A 20310-nucleotide genomic window follows, 5' to 3' on the forward strand; every position below is an offset into this window, starting at 1 on the left:
GAGATTATGGTCCTGAACCATCAGTTTATTCAGGGTTTATTCATTTATATTCCCAATGTTTCCATTATTTACACCCACCAAGGCCTGTTAAAGCTCAGTGATCAGCACCTCATGGCGTGTTTCTTTAATCTGTGTGGTTGTGAGTTGGCTAGCGGTTTCCCACCCATATTGATGCTAAGCTAACACAACCAGCTGCTGCTGGAGCTTCATATTCATCATACAGACATGAGAGTGATATCAACGTGAACATCTGACTCTCAGAAGATGTTTTGTTCTCTAAAATACAATAAATGTATGTATTCAAGTTTCTTGCCAAAAACTGAACTTCACTTGATTACACGTGAAACACATCATGATAATGTTCATGCTCATTTTTACCTTGAACGCATCATAATGCACCTCAATGCACCTTTGTTAACTTCAGATGTTAGCTCTATAATTTAGCCTTGCAGGGCTGTGCTGCCCACTGGCTGCTAACTGCTAACTGCTAACAGCTAACAGCTAGCGTTAACTAGCTCTCCTCCTGCCGATTTCAAGACGGATGTGTTGTCCTCAATGTGGCAGGGAAAAAATAAACTGCACAAGAGTGTTTAACTACAGGTGTGTGATACTAGTTTGCAGAACATTTAACGTTGCATTTGAGGCTTCTCTGATATCGGGATGGCAACTGCTTCTACATCTAGCAGGTGAAATGAAATGACCTGTCTGAAAATCCTGTAAAATGAGTTTTGACCAGCAATGATAGCAGTAACGCCTTGAGCGTGAGGTACGGGCCGAGGGGAGTGTCAGTGGGAGGATAATGAATGTATTTATTTATTTACCTCCAACTCTCTGCAGAACAGGCAATCCTTACTACTCACGGAAATACTTTCTCTCCCCCTTCATCTTTCTTTCATCTTCCTTTGTGTGGATCCTGGATCGTGAAATGTCTGAAGACATCCAGTTGTGGAGGAAATAAATCCTGTTATGTTTTGGGTTTTGCTTTGTTGCCAAAATCTAACTGGTGGTTTAGTTGCCAACACCTAACTGTTGGCATTTTTGCATAAACCTAACTGTTGGTTTTCTTGCCTAAACCTAACTATTGGTTTTCTTGCCTAAACTTGACTGGTTGTTTGGCGCCAACAGACATGAAAAATAGACATTTTGTGTCCCTGTAGAATAGATGAAACCAATCGATAGCATTTTGAGACTCTCTTATTATTCCATTCACTCGTAAAGACTTCCAAAGGGACTATCTTTTTGCAGTGCAATGCAACTTGGTAATAAAGACCATAAAGTTGGGCTTTAGTTGTCCGAATAGTAGAACCACAGTTGCTGTCTGGAGATGTTCCAAAGTGCCGCATCTATTGAACAGACATCTGACATCGCAGCTGGACATGAAGCCGCCTGGCCGCCTGCAGCAGGGGAGTGGGGTGGAAACGTATGCAGAGGGAGGAAGGACTCCTTGTTGGTCCAGACCTTTGTTTCCCTGGGCTTCACTCGTCACACTGTGTGGTTTCACATACGTGTTCGCTTGTAGAGGAGAAAAACATCATTTAAAAAGCAGTCTGTTTGATCTGGAGTGTATGTTGTTATCTGCAAACCACAATCTCCGTTTGTGGGTTTGATCCAGACTGGAAGGGTCACAATCCCTTTCATTGTCTTCTCCGACCTCTGGAAATATATATCCGCCTTGTGTTTGTCATGTGAATGCAAATTAGAGCCGCCTGTCTGAACACAGCAGCCGATAATTGCTGAGAGAGAGGGGGAGAGAGAGAGAGAGAGAGAGAGAGAGAGAGAGAGAGAGAGAGGCAGATGATATGAAATTGGAGGATGAAAGTCTGAGGGGAAAACATTTTAATAATACGAATCAAGGGAGAACGGAGGAAAGACAAAAGAGCAAAGATCCAGAAACGTAGCGAGACAGCGGGAGACGAGGAGAGGAAGGTGTGGAGTTGGTTGACGATGATGAAGACGAGGCAGGATGAAGGCTGTGGGAACTTTCCCGCCTCCTGGAAGCGAACGCCCGCTGAGTCTGCGGCCTCCAGCTGAGATGAATCCATTTTCCCAGTCAATTACGCCCTCTAATCCACAAATCTTTTAATAATAGCATGGTGCTGAGAAAGTACTGAACACCTTATTATACGATGGTAATTATTTCATTATTTTCACATTTTAAATACTTTGGTGAAACATGAACATACAGAGTCGTTCTGTTCGTTACCTGATGGATTTTCTGTCACTAATTCCTGGAACGTAGAAAATGTGAGGCTAGTATCTCTCTCATACCACCTTAAAAGCATGAGTCGTTAATGACAATAGATGACAGACATTATGTTCGTGCTTTTCTGTTTCAATTATTAAATGTGGTTAGCCAGTACGTTATTATTATTTTTGATTATATTTATTATTATTATTTTTTTAATTTCTTTATTTTGAATTTGTTTTATAGTATTTTTGATTTGTATTATTTAAAAAAAAAAAAAAAAAAAAAATATATATATATATATATATATATATATATATATATATATATATATATATATATATATATATATTTTTTTTAAGCCGTGTGTTTACATATGTGTGAAACCAAACCAACCAAAATTTGGAAAGAAGTCAACTTCTCAAACTGTTGGTGTGACTGCAAGCGGAGGCGGGAAAAGGAAGTGAAGCAGAGAGGTTAGCGAGCATGTGGATGCCTACGCGCCCCTCCTCCCCCATCCCTCATCCCTCCACCCACTCCTCTCCACCCTCTTTGTCAGAAACACAGAGCTGGTGGGTTCAGTGTGACCGTGGTTATGCGGAGATGCGAGGATTCAGATTGTAATCTGGCTCCTTGCGCTCGAGACAGGTGTCCTCCTGCACACATTTGGCCCGGAGAAAACAGGAAGTGACTGTGAGCTCAGCGTCGGCACAGAGAAAACACTCATGCATTATATTAAGCATGAAAGAGAGGCAACCCTTTACAGCCGCAGCAAAAAGGGGTTCACTACTACGTTTAGGACATGCAGCATGAACCAAAAGCTCTCCATGAAGACGTCCAGATGAAACTGATGTTTCCAAATTTTAAATTTGTTTTTATGGCAGGTGCACTGATGGAGAGAGACTGTTGCTGTGAAGCAGCAGGGATGGTTGCTTAGCATGATCAGTGTCAGCGGATCAGCGTCTCCTCCTCCCATCTCTTTGCCGTTTGTCAGATTAGTGTTGGGTCTCACAGGGCGGACACGAGAATCCATTGTGACAAGCTGCCAGAGAGCATTCCCAGAGGACCAGATAGGCTCTCCAGGAAACACCAGACAATCAGACATCCAGACATCCAGAGACCCAGAGACCCAGAGACCCAGACACCCAGACACCTAGACACCTAGAGACCCAGAGACCCAGAGACCCAGACATCCAGACACTTAGAGACCCAGAGACCCAGACATCCAGACATCCAGACATCCAGAGACCCAGAGACCCAGAGACCCAGACACCCAGACATCCAGACACTTAGAGACCCAGAGACCCAGACATCCAGACATCCAGACATCCAGACATCCAGACACCCAGAGACCCAGACACCCAGACACCTAGACACCTAGAGACCCAGAGACCCAGAGACCCAGACATCCAGACACCTAGAGACCCAGAGACCCAGACATCCAGACATCCAGACATCCAGGTACCCAGACATCCAGACATCCAGAGACCCAGAGACCCAGACATCCAGAGACCCAGAGACCCAGACATCCAGAGACCCAGAGACCCAGAGACCCAGACATGCAGAGACCCAGAGACCCAGACACCCAGAGACCCAGAGACCCAGACACCCAGAGACCCAGAGACCCAGAGACCCAGACATCCAGACACCCAGAGACCCAGACATCCAGACATCCAGATATCCAGAGACCCAGACACCCAGACATCCAGACATCCAGAGACCCAGACACCCAGACATCCAGAGACCCAGACATCCAGAGACCCAGACACCCAGAGACCCAGAGACCCAGACATCCAGACATCCAGACATCCAGACCCCCAGACATCCAGACATCCAGACACCCAGAGACCCAGAGACCCAGAGACCCAGAGACTAAGAGACCCAGAGATCCAGACAACGAGATATCCAGATATCCAGACCCGGACACTCAGACATCCAGATTTGGGTCTCTGGGTGTCTGGATGTCTGGATGTCTGGTGACCCAACACTAATCTGACGAACGGCAAAGAGATGGGAGGAGGAGACGCTGATCCGCTGACACTGATCATGCTAAGCAACCATCCCTGCTGCTTCACAGCAACAGTCTCTCTCCATCAGTGCACCTGCCATGTCCCTTTTCTCACATTCAACCGTCCCCTTGCTCAACCTGCCTCGCTCCTTTTTCCTTCCTCATGTCCTTAAAATGTTCCAGAAACCTCCACTCTGGGCAGGAAGCGTTGACCTTTTACTCGATGGCATCGTCAGTCCCAAATGGCGACAATGTCCTACGCGGTTCAGATCTAGAACAATAACCTCAAAGTGGTTTCTAATGACAGTACTTTGATAAAGGTAAGTGACTTTCTGATGGCTTTAACGCGAATGAATCCCCCTGCATAGCAATGGTGTCCGAATGAGACGCTGCCTCATCACTGTTCATGTCAGGAAAAGAGTCAACCCTCTCACTTCTGTCCTAGAAACCTTCGTATCGTCGTTTCCGTCTCTTCCTCGCCGTCTTCTCGCCTCACGGGCTTCTGCTCTTTCTCCTCAAACCGAGGATTAGTCTTATCTTAAATACGGGCGTTTGTTTTCCCCACTCAAGGCACAGCTAAATGAGAGCCAGTAATTGACTTTTTTTCTTCTCTCTCTCTCTCTCTCTCTTGTTTACTGGCTCTCGCCCCGGCAGCAGTGTTGGCCGTTACTCCAGCTCTTGGCAGTCAGTGGTAATTTCGTCCATTAGAGTCGTCGCTCGGCTTCAGCTTCAGCTGTGACCTCACGGCTTCTGTTTGTTTGGCTACTTTTAGTTTTGTGTGTTGTTGTTGTTGTTGTTGTTGTTTTTAGGAGGTGGGGAGGGGGTTACTTTTCTCTCCAGCAGAGAATAACTGTGTCCTACCAGGAGGACTTTTGTTCCATCAGGGCTGTAAATATAGACAGTGACCCTTGTGTGTGTGTGTGGGAGGGAGAGTTTTCCACCTGTGTTCAAATAAATACTATATTCTATATAAACTATATCCCCTCAAAAAGGCAAACAAATCTTTCGTCGTGGTAATCTAAAATAATGTAATAATTCATCGTAAAGACGCTACGACCTCTTCAAACATTTGTCACGGAGCGACTGCACCCCGTTGCCCCAGAGAGGGGGATCAGGAAACCCCTGCAGCACGAGAACTACCACCAACGCACCTCAACACCGCCTCTGAGCCACGTTTCTATCTTCGCCCGCTGAGCCGCTCACCTCACAGAGGTATAAATACATCGGCTCTCTCCTCGGAGAGCCGTGAAAATGCATTTCACCTCCCACTTCTTAAAATCTGTCTTTCTGAACAATATGTGGAGCTAAAGGAGCTGCTGCATGTGAAGAATGGAATGGGGATTAATTGAAGAGCGTATCAATCCAGCCGCGTTCTGAACCGACTCCGGTTCTATTGATCGCCTCCCTGTTGCACTCCTCCTCCTCCTCCTCCTCCTCCTCCTCCTCCTCCTCCTCCTCCTCCTCCTCATCCTCCTCCTGTCACCACAATGGCGACGGGACTAGAACCCTCCAGGAGAGAGAGAGTTATCTTTGCTCTGCAGACAACCAGAGAAAACAAATACAAATAGAAAATGATAGAAATGAATCCTGTTGAAACTGGTTTGCATCCAGAATAATCCCTCGAAAGGTAACAGCGTCCGGGTCACTCAAACTCTTAGTTTTCTTTCATTTGTTTGTCTTTTTCACCAGATTCTGAGCCTGAAGTCAGGGAGCGTTCAAAAGTATATTCAAAATGACCGATTTCTGTCAAAAGCTTATTTTATTATTGTTTCTATATGTCTTTTTTTGTCATTTATTTTTAATTTAAATAATATATATTTTCTCTGAGAAAATGAGGAAAAATTGCAGTTTTTTTATAAGATGTGACTCAAATAGAAGCAGGTCGGCCTGCGGACACGGGCGAGCATCGGTCATGTGGTAGCAGGGATGTGATGACACACACAAACACACACACACAGGTTTAACACCGCCCTGTGCAGGTGACACACACACACACACACAAGCTATTCCAGGATTGTCGCCGCCGCCCGGGAGTGACCTCGACTCGCGAGGTCCTTTCATCTGCGTGAAAACTCCACGTTTGGCTCCTGCAGACCTGCAGCGTTGTTCATGTCCCGTTGGTTTTGGTTCAGCAGAGCAGCGATGACGAGGGCGACTAGAAGGTCAGCGGCTCTGCCGTGTTTCCATTGGCTGACTTACAGCACCTGCATCACCGCTGGTTTATCTCGCCGTTCTCTCTCAACAACCAGCGGATGGATTGTGATGAAATGCGTCAGCATGACTGAAGTGATCTTCAATTTAGCTGTGATATGAAAAATTTCCCCACGGTAAATAATTATGAGATAGAAAGTCATAATTATGAGATAGAAAGTCAAAATTATGAGATAGAAAGTCAAAATTATGAGATAAGAAAGTCAAAATTATGAGACAGAAAGTTATAATGATGAGATAGAAAGTCAAAATTATGAGATGAGAAAGTCAAAATTAGGAGATAGAAAGTTATAATTATGAGATAGAAAAAAACCAGCACCACTGAAGTGAAAGCACACTTTTTATCTCATAATTATGATTTACCGTGGGGATATTTTTATTATCACAGCTAAAAAAGAAAAATCTTTTACTTTCAGAAATGGGCTTCCATAGTTCCCTTATTTCAGTTTTGAGTTTCTTTCTGTAAAAAAATTAATACAAATCAACATTGTAGATGAAAAGTAAATTGTTGGTGAAAATAAAGGCGTTGCAGATGGAAGGAAGTGCTTTCCAAAATGACTCCTAATACCTTTAAGATGAATCCGTATCAGCAGAGGTTACTTTCACAGAACAATGAGCGATAGACTCTTTTTGAGAAGCAGGTTCAGTAAACAGTGAACATGTTAGTGCTTATTTTTATTAATTTAGAGACAGCAAACAGTTGAACAAACATGTTTTTGATCATCAACAAACTTTACGTGACATAACTTTTTTAATTCAAAGCCATTGGCCAATAAGCTCAGCAGGGGTAAAAACAATTTACGCGATAACAAATGTATCCTCCGTGTTTCGTGTTTCCCAATTTTGGCTTCTGAACGCCACTACATTTGTTTTTCCACATCATTATTTTCTCGTGTGAACGTTAATGTGTTCAGATGTGTCGCCGTGACAAAAAAAGAAAGACGTCTCTGTAGTTTCTCCCAGCGTGACTCTTTTTAGTCAATTAGTCAACAGAACTGGAAAAAAACGTGTCGCTTTGCGGGGAAAGAAGCTCAGAGTTTCAGCCGTTGTTGTTGTTGTTTTGTGTCAAAGTCGAGAGGACGCGGGAGACGGAGGGGTGGGAGGGGCTTAGAGCTGTGGAAGACGAGAGGAGAAGAACGCCGATTAATGGTGTCATTAAAAGGCAGACGATGTGTTGCACAGGAAGTGTGTGTGAGAGAGAGATTATGGTCTGTTCAATCAATAGCGAGTTCAGAGGACCCCCTCCCCCGGTTCCCTTCTTCACTACGCGCATGCTGCAATTACCTGACGCCTGTGAGGAAAAGTACCGAGCCGAATTACGGTCCTGATTAGTTGTTGCAATCACGCAACGCACACTTCTGACCGACTCCTCTGGTTGTATAGAAGTATATGCTTCATGTGTTAAAGCTGCATTCTCTCTCCTGACCACCAGGGGGTGACTCCTCTGGTTGTATAGAAGTATATGCTTCAAGTGTTAAAGCTGCATTCTCTACTGACCACCAGGGGGTGACTCCTCTGGTTGTATAGAAGTATATGCTTCATGTGTTAAAGCTGCATTCTCTCTCCTGACCACCAGGGGGCGACTCCTCTGGTTGTATAGAAGTATATGCTTCAAGTGTTAAAGCTGCATTCTCTACTGACCACCAGGGGGTGACTCCTCTGGTTGTATAGAAGTATATGCTTCATGTATTAAAGCTGCATTCTCTCTCCTGACCACCAGGGGGCGACTCCTCTGGTTGTATCGAAGTCTATGTAAATTACTCTACTTCTCTTGATGTATTCCCTCAGTAAACATTGTAAACATGAGTTTATGTCCCAATCTCTAGTTTCAAGTCTTCTTCAATACAGCATGATGTTCATTTAGTAAATTATGGTCATTTAGAGTCAAACAGACCATAAAGCAGGGGACGCTTTAGGGCGGGGCTACAAGGTGATTGACAGGTTGCTACCAGAGCCGTTTACGGCGTTTCTACCCCACTCAATCCAAATATGGTCACTTCTGTTCAAAAACCTTTTGGTATGATATCCTACAAACTTGTTGTATGAAGGCACATTGCACAATGTAACCACCTCATTCCTCCACATGTTAGCGTTAGCTTGGGTGTAGCTGTTAACTGCTTCTGAGCGCCTCCTTCTGGACCGGAGCAGGAGGACCGACCCGAGACACATACGTGGACATATCTGTGTCTGAGAGTAAATCAAAGTGTCCTCAATCTCACCTGGAGTTAATTGGATACCAGACATCTCAAATAACAAGTGGAAGTTAAGCCTCAGATTCAAATTGTATCTTTGAGGGTAGAAAGTGCTTTGAGACTGGCTGAGACGCTGCAGCATTATGGGGGGCGTTCCCGGTGGAGTCGCTGCTCCCATCAGTGGAGCACTTAGAGCTTGATAACTGGCAGCGAGGCAAGTAAACAAACTCGTATTGGTTTGTTTCCCTCTCTCGGCATGAACACCCCTCACTCGAAATGCAATAGGTCTGAAATAGTGAGCTGGAGATGGCGGCCGTAATAAAGGAGCTTCAGGTTCGTTTGAGGGCAGCACATCAAATCAACCCCAGCGGTTCAGAAGGGATTTTTTAAAATACTTTCATTGCTTTCTCATATCGTTGTTTGATTGTGTATTTTGGGGGGGCTATTGGGTGTAAAACATTGTGTCCTAATGTATAATGTATACTTGTAACTGCCATCTGCCCCGTCTTACGGTCAGGTGCAATTTGGCCTTTTTCTTTAGCGTCTGATAGCAATCATCCATGCGACAAAGTATGAATGCCAGTGCATTAAAAGTAGCGCTGGAAGCGGCTTCATTCAGACACAGGTCGGCGCTGTGAGTGCCCTCGGATAATATTATGAACCCAGACACCATGGTGTTTGATGTTCCAACGTTTGTGGGACTTCCACAACAAGTATAAAGCAGAACTAGTAGTTACTTCAATGGTGGATGGCGTAAATGGTAACTGTTTTCACGGAGTTAAGCCACGGAAAAGCTGCGCCACCTTTCCACCGCGGAAAAAGTTATTGACGCGAATTTACCACATAAAGGCTAGCGAGTAAACTCAGGCGAAAAAACGTTGCGAAAAAGCGAAAATTTGCTTTTGTTGTGAACGCAGCATAAGGCGTCCTTTAGCGTCCATGAGACACGTCAGGCTTTCGACTAACTCCAGAGTAAACGCATCCTCGCATCCTCAGAGCAACAGACGTAGTAGAAAGAGAGAGAAACGGGGTCAAACAAACACAGGACTTTCACCCAGAAGACCAGAGTTCGTGTTCCAAACTATTGTAACTGTTGTAACATTTTGTCAGTGATGTTGGCGACGTGTTTTCCGTACTTATTTCAGGTCCAACCATGCGTCAGAATGTTGGGCGTAGAACGTTAACCACACACAAACCTTCAGCGTCAACATACTCCACAAAAGGCTCGATGCCGGGGGCTTTAAAGCGTGGCCAAAATACGACAATAGACATGAGATCACGTTGCCTCAAAACTTGGAATTTGGGATTTATTGAGCCAGAATGTCAGCGTGAGTGCGCTTCAGATACCATCAACTCTCTGAAGACGGCAATAATTTCACTCTAACTGCTGTGATTATGTGAATTGGCTCATTTTCATAAGAAGGGGCCAATTTTGAGTCAAATATCTGCATATTTACTCATTTAAATGCATGCAAATACCGCGTCGCTAATTGCTTGGCAGCCGGTTCAAGGTGCACTTCACCTCTCAGAGTAGGGCGCTTTGAGAATTACACGGTTTATTCTTGTCGCATTTGTGCAGGTTTAGTGGCCGTAAGAATTAGCTGATTGGCTGCAGCCGGCTGACGTGTCAAACACACTGGAGCCGTTGAGTCGCATTCATCAAATCAGAGGGGCAGAAATGAAAACATTCAAAGGCTTTTTTGTCAATGGAGCAAATAGTGCTTGATGGTGAAATTAGTTTGTCGGACTTTCCAGATGGATAAAAGTCTAATAAATGCACAAGAAATGTTTTGCAGATTGTGGTATTATCACATTATATCATACACTAAGACCAATTAAAATCACATTTAATGTTTATTGATGGAGGCAGAGCCCAGCTGTACCTTTGTTCGGTTCCGGCATCATTAACCGGCTATTGACTGTCACAAAGAGAAATCTGATTATTGCAGCCCTGCAGATTTCCTCTCAGGCTGCTGTTGCAGACTCCGCCAATTAGAGGGTGGGACAGTGACCCGCGTGCCGCCCTCGCCGGTGCCTGTAAAGCTTCGTTATCGTCAGGGCGAGGTAATAACAAAGAGACGAGCACAGCAACATCTTTATCAGCTCGGCCAGGCGGTCAGGAGACTGTTGACGCAGACTTCAGAGGGCAAATCAACCGCAAACACCTAGCCTCCATCAGCTATCACTTTGCATCCATAAGCTAAAACCTAGCCTTCATCAGCTTAGACCTTGCCTCCATAAGCTTACACCTAGCCTTCATCAGCTTACACCTAGCCTCCATCAGCTAACACCTTGCATCCACCGGCTAACACCTAGCCTCCATCAGCTAACACCTAGCCTCCATCAGCTAACACCTTGCATCCACTGGCTAAAACACCTAGCCTTCATCAGCTAACACCTTGCCTCCATAAGCTAACACCTAGCCTCCATCAGCTAACATCTAGCCTCCATAAGCCAATACCTAGCCTCCATCAGCCAATACTTAGCCTCCATCAGCTAACACCTAGCCTCCATAAGCCAATACCTAGCCTCCATCAGCTAACACCTAGTCTCTTATGTTTATGTTTCCTCTGCAAGGTGTAGTTCATTTATTAAAGGATATTTACACGTTCAAAACAGCACATTTCACCTTGTAGCTGATAATTAGCAACGTTCAAAAGTTTTTATTTCCCAAACTTTTGTTCCACACCTCCACGTCGTCGGGGTCGTGTTGAGATCGAGGACGTGTAATTGCTATTTGCTCTCACGCTGGCTTTGCTTTCAAAATAAGAGACAATTGGCTCCAAGAAGTGTTTTTCTCTCTGGAGGGAAATGAGAAATGAATCAGTGGAACGTCTTCGTCATCGTCGGGACGGTGACGGACTCTGCGACCCTGAACACGTCAGACTTTCTGCTCTCCGCGGTGGCCGGCGGTAAACTCACCGGCGTAACGTGTCACAACTGTCTGAGATCGCTGACCCGGAAAATGTTTTCGACGTTTCTCAGTGAACAACAAGGGCGGGAAACCAGCCGCAGAGCGGGAAACCAGCCGCGGAGGGTGGGAGGGGTCACCGACGCCGCTGTGCAGCACGGATATCTGGCTTCGCTCTTTATTCCCGTCAAACATTTCCTCTCAAAGCATCTGCCGTGTTTTTCTCTTTTTGACCTGCTGTGATAAATATATTATTCTGAAGAAAACAACACGGCATCTTTTGAATCATTAAATATTGTTTGTGGATGATGTTCACCTGGATGCTTGACAGGGAGGATCACGCCTCGTGTGTTTACATGATGTCGCCTTTAACCCCAGAACACTAACGTTAAAAATAGTCACACCATCACTAACGTCGGGTATATTTTACTCGATATAATGTACCTGATAAAATATACTTCTCATCAAAATATATTAAGATACAACAATACAAGGCAAGTTGAAGTACTCTTCTTTGATGTTACCCTATAGAACTTCTCATGAAACTATAAACAGGTATCATGGAGGGACTCTAACTAAAACGAACATGTGAAGGTTGAAAAAAACAGAGATTGGAGCAAAGAGACACGCCCATCTTCAATAACGTCAGTGAGCAGCATGAAGCGACACAAAGACCCACACAACTCAGACAAAAGCAACACAATGAAAATAACAAAACCACAATCGCCCAACATTAGTGTTCTAGGGTTAAAGACGTTAGTGTTCTAGGGTTAAATATGTTAGTGTTCTAGGGTTAAAGACGTTAGTGTTCTAGGGTTAAAGATGTTAGTGTTCTAAGGTTAAAGACGTTAGTGTTCTAGGGTTAAATATGTTTGTGTTCTAGGGTTAAATATGTTAGTGTTCTAGTGTTAAAGATGTTCGTGTTCTAGGGTTAAAGATGTTAGTGTTCTAGGGTTAAAGACATTAGTGTTCTAAGGTTAAAGATGTTAGTGTTCTAGGGTTAAAGATGTTAGTGTTCTAGGGTTAAAGACATTAGTGTTCTAGGGTTAAAGACGTTAGTGTTCTAGGGTTAAAGACGTTAGTGTTCTAGGGTTAAAGATGTTAGTGTTCTAGGGTTAAAGATGTTAGTGTTCTAAGGTTAAAGATGTTAGTGTTCTAGGGTTAAAGATGTTAGTGTTCTAGGGTTAAAGATGTTAGTGTTCTAGGGTTAAAGATGTTAGTGTTCTAGGGTTAAAGATGTTAGTGTTCTAAGGTTAAAGATGTTAGTGTTCTAGGGTTAAAGATGTTAGTGTTCTAGGGTTAAAGATGTTAGTGTTCTAGGGTTAAAGATGTTAGTGTTCTAAGGTTAAAGATGTTAGTGTTCTAGGGTTAAAGATGTTCGTGTTCTAGAGTTAAAGACGTTAGTGTTCTAGGGTTAAATACATTAGTGTTCTAGGGTTAAAGATGTTAGTGTTCTAGGGTTAAAGATGTTAGTGTTCTAGTGTTAAAGATGTTAATGTTCTAGGGTTAAAGACGTTAGTGTTCTAGGGTTAAATATGTTAGTGTTCTAGGGTTAAAGATGTTAGTGTTCTATGGTTAAAGATGTTAATGTTCTAGGGTTAAAGACGTTAGTGTTCTAGGGTTAAATATGTTTGTGTTCTAGGGTTAAATATGTTAGTGTTCTAGTGTTAAAGATGTTCGTGTTCTAGGGTTAAATATGTTAGTGTTCTAGGGTTAAAGACGTTAGTGTTCTAGGGTTAAAGATGTTAGTGTTCTAAGGTTAAAGATGTTAGTGTTCTAGGGTTAAAGATGTTAGTGTTCTAGGGTTAAAGACATTAGTGTTCTAGGGTTAAAGACGTTAGTGTTCTAGGGTTAAAGACGTTAGTGTTCTAAGGTTAAAGATGTTAGTGTTCTAGGGTTAAAGACATTAGTGTTCTAGGGTTAAAGATGTTAGTGTTCTAGGGTTAAAGACGTTAGTGTTCTAGGGTTAAAGATGTTAGTGTTCTAGGGTTAAAGACATTAGTGTTCTAGGGTTAAAGATGTTAGTGTTCTAGGGTTAAAGACATTAGTGTTCTAGGGTTAAAGATGTTAGTGTTCTAGGGTTAAAGACGTTAGTGTTCTAAGGTTAAAGATGTTAGTGTTCTAAGGTTAAAGATGTTAGTGTTCTAAGGTTAAAGATGTTAGTGTTCTAGGGTTAAAGATGTTAGTGTTCTAAGGTTAAAGATGTTAGTGTTCTAGGGTTAAAGATGTTCGTGTTCTAGAGTTAAAGACGTTAGTGTTCTAGGGTTAAAGACATTAGTGTTCTAGGGTTAAATATGTTAATGTTCTAGGGTTAAAGATGTTAGTGTTCTAGGGTTAAATACATTAGTGTTCTAGGGTTAAAGACGTTAGTGTTCTAGGGTTAAAGATGTTAGTGTTCTAGTGTTAAAGACATTAGTGTTCTAGTGTTAAAGATGTGAGTGTTCTATAATCTGATAATAATCTGAATTCAAACGTGTTAATAAAACAGCTCTTCTTGTTAATGGAATAACGGTTCATGGAATAACGGCCGTGATGCTTCTCCTCGGGACCCGCAGTCTGACATTATGTGCTCCATAAAGTAGGCTAAGCCTCATCAGGGATTCTTATAAATTAAGATCAAACGCTGCGTTCGCCCTTGAGGGTTCATCCAGATGCAATTATTGTCGAATCCCCTCTTTTCTCAGATGTATGCTCAGCGTTCTGTTGCACTAATTCTCTCCTCCGAAGAGTAGTTACAAGGACATTTCTAATTCAGTTTCTTTTTTGTTGCAAGCTGCGGGAAGATGCCGAAGGAGCAGTCTGCCCTTCAGTCAGACGGTTTAATGTCCTCTTCATTCCTTTTTTTAAGTAGAGAATGGGCCGTTTGAGGAACTCATGCAGAGTCAATGTACATAATCTATAACGGTTGTTACAATACGGGCGAATTAAGGAGTGAAAATCCCCAGAATGCATCATTGAGATCGGCTCGTTACGGGTCCTCCCTGCTGTTTAAGGTTATCACGAGCATCCTTCTTCAGACTGGATCAGCGTGTGAAATAACAGTATTTTGTTTTTTCTGTGTGCATTCATCATTCAACGCCTCAGAAAGAGAGAGATCTTTAAATGGATGCCAGCAGCGCCGCTGTCCCTCTGCCGCCCGCTGAGACCGCCACGGAGAAACCATGTCAGTCAAAGTGTGTTGAGACGCAGTTTTTCATTGCTGCCCTATTTTCTGCATCCACTTCTGCAGACTGTTGCATTCAAGGACCCTCGAAAAGAAGGAGAAAAAACAGCCTGCATTATGCAGCAGACGCACGGGACGGATGATTTGTTCCTCCTGGAGAAGGTTTCTGGGTGAGAGGGTGACACGGTGAGAGGCTGAGAAGGTGAGAGGGTGACACAGTGAGAGGGTGACACAGTGAGAGGGTGAGACGGTGACACGGTGAGAGGGTGACACAGTGACAGACAGCGAGGCTGCTGGTCATTTTAAGACCAACGCTTATGGAGGACATGAGGAAGTGATGAAGTGATGAAGTGATGAAGTGATTAAATGAATAAATGATTAAATGCACTTCTTAAGATAAAGTATAACTATATTTCCCGTCTCCTGACCGCTGTGAGGATCTGAGAGACGGAGAGAGGAGACAGAGGAAGAAATGGATCGCTAAAGCTTTTTAAAGATTTATTATTCATTCTTCCTTGGTGATTTGATTGGGAGGATTTGGATATGAGATGTGTGCGTCATCATTATCAGCTCTTCAGAATCTGCTACTTCCTGTCCCGGGAATATTTTTTTTGTGGTTTTGCTGCCTGAGACTTGACAAAGAGTTTCAAACTTGTTACATTAAGTATGTATGAAATACAATAAAGGACATAAATGATATGAAAGGAGGATATAAACCAAAGCAGCGTGAAGTTAACGCTCATCCGGTTGACACATGGATTTATGATTCGTCCTGTTTGGAGGTTGAATACATTCCGTTTACTCCTTTGCATTCCTCCTGTATTTTGTAAGTCTGCTCATCGTCACAGTCGTTGGTAATCTCTTAACTGACTTAAGCGATGAGGAACCTACGCAGCGCCGCCCACGCTTCCGGGGGCCCTTTTGTGTGCGGCGCGGGCGCAGGTCACATGTGCGGCAGATATTTCTGGCTCCCTTTCACTCTGGAGCCTTCGCCTCACGTGCCAACAACGCCTCGTGGGCCGTGTGCAAAGAGAAACCCGTAGGAGGCGCACTTTTTGCACATATGCAAAGATACTACAGGGATCAGGGTTCTTACGCTCATGGAAAACCTGGAAAAGTCATGGAGTTTTAAAATGGTTATTTCCAGGCCTGTAAAAATCCTTGAAAAAAATAAAATCCCAAAAGTTTAGTAAAAGTCATGTAAATGTGTTATATTCATGTGTTTATGACGTTCATTTACGCTGAGTTTGAAATAATGAATATGCTTTTAAAAGAAAGACTCAAAATATAAGCAGGCATACATACAGGCATCTATATAAATGTTTATTCTTTTAATCAAACTATTGTCTCATTCATTTGAGTCATTTAAGGTCTACTGTATGCTTTGTGTTCTCATTGTTAGTTTAAATACCACATTTACTCACTTTTTACTGTTTACACCCAGATTTCACTAAATGTTTGTAATGGAAATTTGGTTTAAAGTCATGGAAAAGTCATGAAACCCACTGGTCAGAATGTGTATGAACCCTGAGGGATGCAAAACAAAAACAAAAAAGCACACAGAGACGTAAGACATCCACAACTAATTTGCAAAAGCAAGCACAGAGAGACTCAATACCACTACGCAGATGTAAAAAACAACCAGAAAGGGATTCACAATAACTATAAAGAGATGAAAAATGACTCCAACGATAAGCGAACAACGACAGGCCTCCAAAACTGTGTCAAAAAGACACAAAATTACAGGGATGCACAATGACCACAAAGAGATCCAAAACAACGACAGGGATGCACAAGTATCTAAAAAAGACATAAAACTACATGGATGCAAAATTACTACAAAGGGATCCAAAACAACGACAGGGATGCAAAACTATCTAAAAAAAGACACTAAACTACAGGGATGCAAAATGACCACAAAGAGATCCAAAACAATGACAGGGATGCAAAACTATCTAAAAAAGACACTAAACTACAGGGATGCAAAATTACTACAAAGAGATCCAAAACAACAACAGAGATGCAAAACTATCTCAAAAAGACTCAAAACTACTGGGATGCAAAATGACCACAAAGAGATCCAAAACAATGATGACAAATGACTACAATGATGGACAAAACCTCCACAGACGTGCACACGCTCCACTCTGATGATGTTCACTGGTGTTGTTTGTACCACCGGGGGCCCGGTGGCCCGGTGGCCCGGTGGCCCGGTGGCCCGGTGGCCCGGTGGCCCGATGTCCCGCTAACGAACGAAGCTCCTTTCGCTTGTTTAGGTGTCGCTGACCCGTCGTCCGCTTTGGTCTTTCAGGGTTCGACGCGTACTTCACGTCGCGCACGCTGGAGAACAACCGGAGGAACGTGTGGTTCGCCGAGTACTGGGAGGAGAACTTCAACTGCAAGCTGATGAGCTCCTCCAAGAAGGACGAGAGCAGCCGGAAGTGCACAGGTGAGTACAGGCCCCGCCCACTTCCAAAAGAATGCAGCCAATCAGCTCCTTCCTGTGCTCAGCAACGAGCTGCAGGACATTCATAGGCAATGTTCTCCTGAAAAGACTCTGGACATAAAAGATAAAACTGTAGAGCACAAAGCTTCATTTTATTATTATTATTATTATTATTATTGTTATTGTTATTTTATGAAGCACAATAACCAATTTAATCTCAATCTGCTATTTGCGAGATTCATTTAATATAAATGCAGGAAATATCATTATTGTTATTGTTATTGCAGTACACGCTAGAGATGTTGAGAGGGGAAAAGAATCAACAAAAACAAACATTGGATCAGGTTTGATTGGCATGTGCTCGATGTTAAAAAGACTCAGGGCATCCCGAGTTTTATTATAATAAAATATAAGATAAGATCAAACTTTATTTCTGTAAAAAAAAAATATATATATATATACATAAAATAACACTAACATCTGTAAGGAGGGGCAAGAAGTTCTTTCCTGCAACGTCAACGAAGCAAAACAATAGTGTGTGTGTGTGTGTGTGTGTGTGTGTGTGTGTGTGTGTTTCCAATTCACTCCAAAAGCAGAACTAGTGGTTATTTCCATGGTGGATGGCGGAAACGGTAACTGTTTTTACGGCGATAAGCCACGCCCCCTTTCAGACGCGTTTGGTGTGAACGCAGCGTTACACCGCTGATTAGTGGTTTTGATATTTCAAGATGTGAATGTTTACAGACAAGAAATGCAAATTCCTTATTTATTTATTTATCGTCACATTTCCCCTGACGCTCTTTGTACCCCCAGCAACACGTATTATAATTCCATCCGCAGAGGCGGTCGGGATCATTTCTGCCCCCTAGAACTAAACCTTCAATTACATAATGAACACGCCTCCTGTGCCACTCCGGAGTGATTGAGTCCCTCTGTGCCGACGAGAGACTCCAGCAGACAGCTTTTCATCCTCCGGAACGACCCTAATGACTCCGACGGGGAGAAACTCAACCTCTCCGAGTACGGAAAGCTGCTCCGAGGAGGTCGCGGGATCCTTTTGTGTCAACACAAAGACATCATCATAATGTCCCCTTCTATTTGCAATGAAACCATGAATTATGAGGAGAACGCTTTGCACGTTGATACGACGCCTTTCTTTAAAAGCTTTTTTTTTCGGTGCCGAGACCTTGAAAGGCGCCGTTGGACCCGGTGGCAGCTCACTCCTGCAGAGAGACTGAAAGAGGCACCGAGCGGTTTCATCTCACGGCTCTTTCAAGTCATTTAGGCTCAAAAATGACGTGTTGGGTCTCTTTGTAGTCTTTTTGAGGTCGTTCTGAAGCTCTTTGGGCTCGTTTTCCCCCCTCAGTTTTGGTGTGTTTTGCTTCCTCTGGTTGTTGTGGTCGATTTGTGTTTTTGTGGTCATTTTGCATCCCTGTAGTTGTTTTGGATCTCTTTGTGGTCATTTTGCATCCCTGTAGTTTTGTGTCCTTTTTAGATAGTTTTGTTTGCATCCCTGTCGTTGTTTTAGATCTCGCTGTGGTCATTTTGCATCACTGTAGCTTTGTGACTTTTTTTAGATAGTTTTGCATCCCTGTCGTTATTTTTGATCTCTTTGTGGTCGTTTTGCATCCCTGTAGTTTTGTATCTTTTGTATATAGTTTTGCATCCCTGTTGTTGTTTTGGATCTCTTTGTGGTAATGTTGTATCCCTGTAGTTTTGTGTCTTTTTGAGATAGTTGTGCATCCCTGTCGTTATTTTCGATCTCTTTGTGGTCATTTTGCATCCCTGTGGTTATGTGTCTTTTTGAGATAGTTTCGCATCTCTGTCGTTGTTTTGGATCTCTTTGTGGTTATTTTGCATCCCTGTAGTTTTGTATCTTTTTTATATAGTTTTGCATCTCTGTCGTTGTTTTGGATCTCTTTGTGGTCATTTTGCATCCCTGTAGTTTTGTATCTTTTTTATATAGTTTTGCATCCCTGTTGTTGTTTTGGATCTCTTTGTGGTAATGTTGTATCCCTGTAGTTTTGTGTCTTTTTGAGATAGTTGTGCATCCCTGTCGTTATTTTCGATCTCTTTGTGGTCATTTTGTATCCCTGTAGTTTTGTGTCTTTTTGAGATAGTTTTGCATGGAGGCCTGTCGTTGTTCGCTTATCGTTGTAGTCTTCTCTTTATAGTTATTGTGAATCCCTTCGTGGTTGTTTTTTACGTCTGCGTAGTGGTATTGAGTCTCTCTGTGCTTGTTTTTGCAACTTAGTTGTGGTTGTCCTACGTCTCTCTGTGCTAGTTTTGCATCCCTGTAGTAGCTTTGCGTATCACAGTCGTTTTGAGTGTCTTTGTGTTTGTTTAGTGTCTCTTTCAGTGATATCCTGCAGGTCAAGCAGTGCGCTCAGGTACTGGTGAGATGAAGAGACCTCCTTTTAACTGAGCTCTGTGACTTTCCGTCCAGGGGCCCCTGACCCTCTCGGGGCCCCTGGACCCGTGCCCTGTAAGCCCGTTCATCCGAGATGTTACAGCCTGCAACGTTTCTGAGCTTTACAAGTTGGAAGATAGTTAGATTTCCAAGAGGTGGCATCAACAGTCGCTTTGGAAAGTCGAACAGGAAAATTATGAATCAGTGCTGTTGTACATTATGACATCGCCTCCTGTTAGGTATTTGCTCTAATCGTCTGGCCTGGTTGTAGCTAGTTAGCTGGAAGGCAAAGAGTAACTCTGGGAGCTGGTGTTGGACGGACCAATCAGTGCGTTGGCATTCCTCACTGAAAACACATGAATAAAACATGAGGCCCTCAGCAAGAAGGTCTAAATCTCTCTGCCCCCATCATATCTGTGTGGAGACGATAATGAATCAACACGCTCAGCTTCCACATGAGTCCTCACATTTATTGTCATATATAGTTTAGATGATGGGATGCATATCTGGAATAGGGATCAAATGGTGCACGGGATAAGTGTCAGTAGTCGGAGGAGGGATTAGTTCACCATCTGTTAATTTATTTAACATCAGCACTGTCTACCTGAAGATTATGTTTAAACTCCAACAGCAAATATATGAGGATTTATTCATCAGCAGGAAATCTAAATACAATTCTGAACAGACATAAATGTTATTTTCTAGAAACTCAAGCAGTGGATGAACGCTGAATCCTCTGAGCCTTGTTATTAAACACGATGCAAAACCCGGGTTTACCTGGTGT

At 43.2% G+C, this 20310-nt stretch overlaps 1 protein-coding gene across 1 annotated transcript in view; it reads left to right on the forward strand.

Moving 5' to 3' along the window:
* Positions 1–20310, forward strand: part of grm7 (glutamate metabotropic receptor 7) — a gene marked incomplete at both ends in the record, with an annotated part of 210728 nt that overhangs the window by 112571 nt on the left and 77847 nt on the right. The window contains one exon of the mRNA XM_079217911.1: positions 16982–17119. Within this exon, the coding sequence (XP_079074037.1) occupies positions 16982–17119 (138 nt within the window). The remainder of the gene's footprint in view (positions 1–16981; positions 17120–20310) is intronic.

This window comes from Taurulus bubalis (genome assembly GCF_910589615.1).
Source record: "Taurulus bubalis genome assembly, chromosome: 5".
NCBI lineage: Eukaryota > Metazoa > Chordata > Actinopteri > Perciformes > Cottidae > Taurulus > Taurulus bubalis.